Raw genomic sequence first — 7,500 nt, forward strand, 5'->3', positions numbered from 1 at the left:
ACTACTACTCTTGTTGCTGCTTGAACTGTGTCACAATTCACAATGGTCAATGAATTCACTACGGTTGTGACTATACTGCATAGTTCAGTTTCCTTTACGACTACTACCCGACTACTGCTGCTCCTGCTCCTGCTGCTGCTGTTAGTACTGCTACTCAGTGCTGATGCTATTAGTACTGCTACTCAGTGCTGCTGCTATTAGTACTGCTACTGCTGCTGCTATTAGTACTGCTACTCAGTGCTGCTGCTGCTGCTATTAGTACTGCTACTGTTGCTGCTGATGATCATGATGCTATTAGTACTGCTACTGTTGCTATTAGTACTGCTACTGTTGCTGCTGATGCTATTAGTACTGCTACTGCTGCTGCTGATGCTATTAGTACTGCTACTGCTGCTGCTGCTGCTATTAGTACTACTACTGTTGCTGATGATGCTATTCAGTACTGCTACTGCTGCTGCTGATGCTATTCAGTACTGCTACTGTTGCTGCTGATACTATTCAGTACTGCTACTGCTGCTGCTGCTGCTATTCAGTCCTGCTACTGTTGCTGCTGATGCTATTCAGTACTGCTACTGCTGCTGCTGATGCTATTAGTACTGCTACTGCTGCTGCTGCTGCTATTAGTACTACTACTGCTGCTGCTGCTGCTATTAGTACTGCTACTGCTGCTGCTGATGCTATTCAGTACTGCTACTGTTGCTGCTGATGCTATTCAGTACTGCTACTGTTGCTGCTGCTGCTATTCAGTACTGCTACTGTTGCTGCTGATGCTATTCAGTACTGCTACTGCTGCTGCTGATGCTATTCAGTACTGCTACTGTTGCTGCTGATGCTATTCAGTACTGCTACTGCTGCTGCTGCTATTAGTACTGCTACTGTTGCTGCTGATGCTATTAGTACTACTACTGCTGCTGCTGCTGCTATTAGTACTCCTACTGCTGCTGCTGCTATTAGTACTGCTACTGCTGCTGCTGATGCTATTAGTACTACTACTGCTGCTGCTGCTGCTATTAGTACTGCTACTGCTGCTGCTGCTATTAGTACTGCTACTGCTGCTGCTGATGCTATTAGTACTACTACTGCTGCTGCTGCTGCTATTAGTACTACTACTGTTGCTGATGATGCTATTCAGTACTGCTACTGCTGATGCTATTCAGTACTGCTACTGTTGCTGCTGATGCTATTCAGTACTGCTACTGCTGCTGCTGCTGCTATTAGTACTGCTACTGCTGCTGCTGCTGCTGCTATTAGTACTGCTACTGCTGCTGCTGCTATTAGTACTGCTACTGTTGCTGCTGATGCTATTAGTACTGCTACTGCTGCTGCTGATGCTATTAGTACTGCTACTGCTGCTGCTGCTGCTGCTGCTATTAGTACTACTACTGTTGCTGATGATGCTATTCAGTACTGCTACTGCTGCTGCTGATGCTATTCAGTACTGCTACTGTTGCTGCTGATGCTATTCAGTGCTGCTACTGCTGCTGCTGCTGCTATTCAGTACTGCTACTGTTGCTGCTGATGCTATTCAGTACTGCTACTGCTGCTGCTGATGCTATTCAGTACTGCTACTGTTGCTGCTGATGCTATTCAGTACTGCTACTGCTGCTGCTGCTATTAGTACTGCTACTGTTGCTGCTGATGCTATTAGTACTACTACTGCTGCTGCTGCTGCTATTAGTACTACTACTGCTGCTGCTGCTATTAGTACTGCTACTGCTGCTGCTGATGCTATTAGTACTACTACTGCTGCTGCTGCTGCTATTAGTACTACTACTGTTGCTGATGATGCTATTCAGTACTGCTACTGCTGATGCTATTCAGTACTGCTACTGTTGCTGCTGATGCTATTCAGTACTGCTACTGCTGCTATTAGTACTGCTACTGCTGCTGCTGCTGCTGCGATTAGTACTGCTACTGCTGCTGCTGCTATTAGTACTGCTACTGTTGCTGCTGATGCTATTAGTACTGCTACTGCTGCTGCTGATGCTATTAGTACTGCTACTGCTGCTGCTGCTGCTGCTGCTATTAGTACTGCTACTGCTGCTGCTGCTGCTATTAGTACTGCTACTGCTGCTGCTGCTGCTACTTGTACTTCTACTGCTGCTGCTGTTACCCGGCTACTGTAATTGTTACTGTGTCTTCAGTCATCATCTACATTGTTATTGCTGTTAATTTCACTGGTTGCTCACTTTGCTTAATTAACTTAGTAGGCTACAATGCGTAACCTGTAAATACACAAATACTGCTGCTACTGCTACTCAGTGCTACCACTACTACTGCCACTACTACTACTATGATGCTGCTCTACCATTTTTGTCATCATTGTTTTATTTCTATAATTGTATTGTATTGTACTGTATTTCTATTTTTGTCAGTCACAACAGATTTCTCTGTGTGAAATTCGGGCTGCTCTCCCCAGGGACAGCGCGTCGCTACACTACAGCCGCCACCCATTTTTATTGTATTTTTTCCTGCGTCCAGTTTTATTTGTTTTTCCTATCGAAGTGGATTTTTTCTACAGAATTTTGCCAGGAACAACCCTTTTGTTGCCGTGGGTTTTTTTACGCGCGCTAAGTGCATGCTGCACACGGGACCTCGGTTTATCGTCTCATCCGAAGTGACTTTAGCGTCCAGACGACCACTCAAGGCCTCGTCAGTGGAGGGGGAGAAAGTATCGGCGGCTGAGCCGCGATTCGAACCAGCGCGCTGACGGGCGCAATAGCCAAGTGGTTAATTAACAGCGTTGGACTGTCAATCTGAGGGTCCCGGGTTCGAATCACGGTGACGGCGCCTGGTGGGTGAAGGGTGGAGATTTTTACGATCTCCCAGGTCAACATATGTGCAGACCTGCTAGTGCCTGAACCCCCTTCGTGTGTATATGCAAGCAGAAGATCAAATACGCACGTTAAAGATCCTGTAATCCATGTCAGCGTTCGGTGGGTTATGGAAACAAGAACATGCACACCCCCGAAAACGGAGTATGGCTGCCTACATGGCGAGGTAAAAACGGTCATACACGTAAAAGCCCACTCGTGTGCATACGAGTGAACGCAGAAGAAGAAGAAGAACCAGCACGCTCAGATTCTCTCGCTTCCTAGGCGAACGCGTTACCTCAAGGCCATCACTCTAGCTCAGTATTGCTCAAGCAGGTGTGCAAGGCGAACTACTGTAACTATTGCTGCTGGGGCAGTTCCCGGTGCTTCGTCATTGATGGCTAACTTGATTATAATAGCCTAATTTATTTCAGCGATTGGGTTTTTTTTTAAATTATTATTTATTTATTTATGTACACTTATAGTTGACTTCATCAAGTTTTTGCGCCTTATACATATTATTATTATTAGTAGTAGTAGTAGGTACTTATTTTTATGTATTTATCTATTATTTGTTCACCTTTTTTTTTCAAGGCCTCAGTGACTAAGCGCGTTGGGTTACGCTGCTGGTCAGGCATCAGCTTGGCAGATGTGGTGTAGCAGTATATGGATTTGTCCGAACGCAGTGACGCCTCCTTGAGCTACTGAAACTGAAACTGAAACTACTGACTCAGTGACTTATACTCTCTCAAGTTATGTTTCACTGCCTATGCAACCACTACTACTGCAGCTCAGTACAACTATTGCTGTTGCCACGCTGCTGTAAAGGTCGATCAAACATTCCAATGATTTTTTTTTCCGTTTTTTTTTTTTTTTTTCAAGTTCACTTCAGTAGTACGGCTGTTGCGCAATGGCGCGGCGGAGACTGCTGCCGCGGCACGCATCAGCTTCTGACTGTGCACTAATCTCTGATTGAGTCTATGCTTTAATTATAGGATTCTTTCCACGGTGTTCCCGGGACTGATATCAGTAGAGATACATCGTGTACAGGATTAAAGGCGTGACTGAGACTGATGTGAAGACTACGTATTTCAAAGGACTGAGTGGAGGAGGAGGGGGAGGGGGAGGGGTGTGGGGGGAGGGGGAGGGGTGGGGGGGGGGGGCTGGGGACGGGGAGATGGAATACCTGACCATCTAAATGAGTAGATATTATTATATCACGGAGGTAAATACCTCCGAGTCCGAGTACTTTTAGAAACACAGAGTGGGTGAATAGGCGTGGGTACCAGCCGTCGCCCGTGAATGGATACTGAAGACTGAAGAAGAAGAACAACAACAACAACAAGAACAAGAACAGGAAGAAAAACAAGAACACGAACAAATACAACTGAGAAGAAGAACTGAAGAAGAAGAACAAATGACAACAAAAACAAGAACAAGAAGAGGGCTGGAATAAAAACAAGAAAAAGAACAAATACAAGAACACGGCAATGCCAGAAGAATACTGACAACAACAATAACAAGAAATTGCAGATCTCTCTCTCTCTCTCTCTCTCTCTCTCTCTCTATATATATATATATATATATATGTGTGTGTGTGTGTGTGTGTGTGTGTGTGTGTGTGTGTGTTCCTTCTTCTTCTCTTTTTCTGTCAAATCTATACGGATAACATACTAAGTTCCGTTTTTGCTTGGTCTTTTTAATATATTTTCTCGCTCCCATTTAATTTGATTTAGCCCGCAGTGAGTCACAGTGAGTATAGAAAGGTCGGATTGCAATTGTCGATCACAGTCAGACTTTCCCCCCCTTGCATTTATAGTACTGAGTCATACTGAAGCGGTGGTCTAGTGGTAATGCGTCCGCTAACTACTCGAAGTTGGAAGCTAGTATCCAGGCCGGTTCGAGTTCCAGTGTATACCGGGGGGCCTGCAGTGCATGAGTGGTGGTCAGTCTCAGTGCCGGGGAACCAATCAGTCATTTGCCATTAACGGAAAAATCCACCTTCCGTCGGTAGACCCGGCCGCCGACGACTGGAAAAACAAAACTTGATAACTGGACTGCCCGCCAGCCGCAACGCGGTCTCCCCCAGTAGGTGGAAAGCATGCAGTATGTCGTACGTGCTAGGATTTCATACAGAGAAATACAGTGTTGCCAGTGACAAAAAGTGATACAATACGGTCACTTAATAAAACATGATACAATACAATTGATACTGAATACAATATGATACATCAGTTTATTCATTTATACAATACGATTTCAATTGATTTATTCACATGATCTTATTTATTGAAGTTTTGCTGCAGTGTGGTTCATTCGAACCATGTATCATCAGTTGAACTTCAAGTTGGGCGTGTGGCTCAGTTAAACAGGAAACAGTGACTGGGAATATGTGTGTTCAGTTTAGTGACCAACCTGGCATGGCCGCGCCCCTCGCGACAAGATTTCTTCCTTAGGCCGTGGAATGACACCGACGTGGCCACTCTGTGGCGCACACACACTGACATACACACAAACTCAGTGGCTCAGAGACACAGACACAGACACACTGAGACACAGACACACACAGACACACACAGACACACCACACACACACACACACACACACAAACACACACTCAGTGAAGTCGCGCCGCGCGCTAAGTCGAGCACCGATGAAACGAACTGATGAATGTCTCAATGTCCTTGTGTTCATGTCCTGACTGAGAATTCATCGTCCACTCAACTTGAGACGACAAAACTTTGTTTTCCCATTGGCATTCTATTTTCAGTGCAGTCAACACGTTTCCCACCATGTCAGTACATCAAGGACTGGTCGTCACGAATATCTGACTTAACCAACAGATCGATTTCTTTAGTGTGTCCGTGCATGTTCAAAGAGTAATATTAACAATGCATTGTGTTCAAAGGAGTTCGGAACATTTAACATTGCAGAACATGTAACGGAGGAAAGTCAGACTGGTTCGACAGAACAGCCAGTGTCACACAGCTGCGAAAAAAACCATAAAAACCTTGGTTCGACCGATTTTTTAAAAGGCTCTTCCCGTTACCGAGTAGAATATGTCGTTTACAAATATAAAGATGTGCTATTACGATAATATAGGAAACTTTTATTCTAAGATCTCCAAACAGCGAAAACAATAAATATTTTAGACATAACCATCAATATCATTCTGAAAGAAATAGATGAACTGCATTATTCCAAAGCTCATGTTAGAACAAAAATATGTGGGAAGCAAGATGTAAGTTAGAACCAACGACAACAACGCAGCTGACGACAGCACTCCAACGGATTGCATCTTATGGTTTATACTTACTGTGCTTGAGAAGCACGATTAACTAATTGTTGTAATACTATCTTCTATGTCACGTATCCGCAGGTACTGATCGTCTTTAACCATCACGATTTTAGATAGCGTAAGACAAATTTACGAACCGGCAGAAGTGGCAACAACAACCTTTGCACCCTTGCTCGACTTCGTGATTGACAGTCAGAGGGAATCTATCCAATCAGAAAGAGGAGGTGTGATCATGTAGGCCAATGAATGTGGGATACGCAATCACGTGCTTCTGTTGACGTTAGCGAACGACTCCGCCTTCGTCAGCACCAAAACAAACCGGTGGCACACAGTTCGCCGGCATTTGTTTACATCCTGCAGCCATTCGTACCAAGAGTTCGACTATCTGCGATCTGCGCAATTGATTTACACACGTCAGGATAACTGTTTCATTGTTGTACAGCGGTGTTTACCCACGATTGTTTGATGATCACCTAATTCACCATGTCGGGCACGAAACGACTGGCGAAGCGTTCTATCCTGGGGACTCGAGTGAGCGCGCTATGGCAGCAAGATGGCCGATATTACCCGGGAGTCATTCGCGCGCAAGCTACGGAGGAAACGCCCAGTTCTAAAGCTTTGTACACAGTGCATTTCGATGACGGATTCGAAGCAAATGTGACCGGCAAGGACATCATCGGCCAGGGGTTTCAGACGGGACCCTCTGGTCGGCTCAAACATGGGCAAAAAGTGTTCGTGACCATGAATGGGCGCGAGGTGTGTGGAGTTGTGGCCCATCACGATAGGCGGATTGACGAAGTCATCATCAGCCTCAAACAGAGTAACGGGGAAGAGTTCACCATCAACCGTAAAGTGGATGAAGTCCGCTTGATGGAGAGCAGGAAATCTGCCAGACTTGTGGACCTGTCGACAGATTATTCCAAGCTGGCGGATGTACAGCTCAGCGAACCAAAACGACGAGCCGTTTCGCACAACATCGACGTGCCAAGTCCGGCTTTTAAACAGTAAGTGTGCAACCCACCGACTTTGGACAGCTTTGCTTTTGTTAAGCTTTAAACTTCTGTTGACAGCTTGATGACAGGAAAACCAAATTTGTTGTTGTTGACGAATGTTTAGTGTGTGTGTGTGTGTGTGTGTGTGTGTGTTTGATGTTCCGTTTCGTAAATCGGACACAAAAGTAGGTCAAACCGGCCGCTGCCAGCTGATCGAGTCACGATCGATGCTGTTGCCGAGGACAGCCGAGGTTGTGTCCCATTGCGGTGCTGCGTGATCGCCGGGGGAATTGGAAAAAAACAAAAAAAAAAACAAACAACAACAACAAAAAACAGACAAAACCATTAAAAGCCAAATTAAATCCGCCCCGTGCACCGGCTGTCGACTGAGAGAGG

At 45.3% G+C, this 7,500-nt stretch overlaps 1 protein-coding gene across 2 annotated transcripts in view; it reads left to right on the forward strand.

The window, feature by feature from the left end:
- The first annotated feature begins 6,432 nt into the window (after positions 1–6,432).
- Positions 6,433–7,500, forward strand: part of LOC143291229 (zinc finger protein 704-like) — a 25,975-nt gene continuing 24,907 nt past the window's right edge. For both annotated transcript variants that reach the window (XM_076601000.1, XM_076601001.1), the window contains exon 1: positions 6,433–7,116. In XM_076601000.1, coding sequence (XP_076457115.1) covers positions 6,596–7,116 — 521 coding nt within the window. In that variant the 5' untranslated portion in view covers positions 6,433–6,595. The remainder of the gene's footprint in view (positions 7,117–7,500) is intronic.

Source organism: Babylonia areolata, chromosome 16 (assembly GCF_041734735.1).
Source record: "Babylonia areolata isolate BAREFJ2019XMU chromosome 16, ASM4173473v1, whole genome shotgun sequence".
NCBI lineage: Eukaryota > Metazoa > Mollusca > Gastropoda > Neogastropoda > Buccinidae > Babylonia > Babylonia areolata.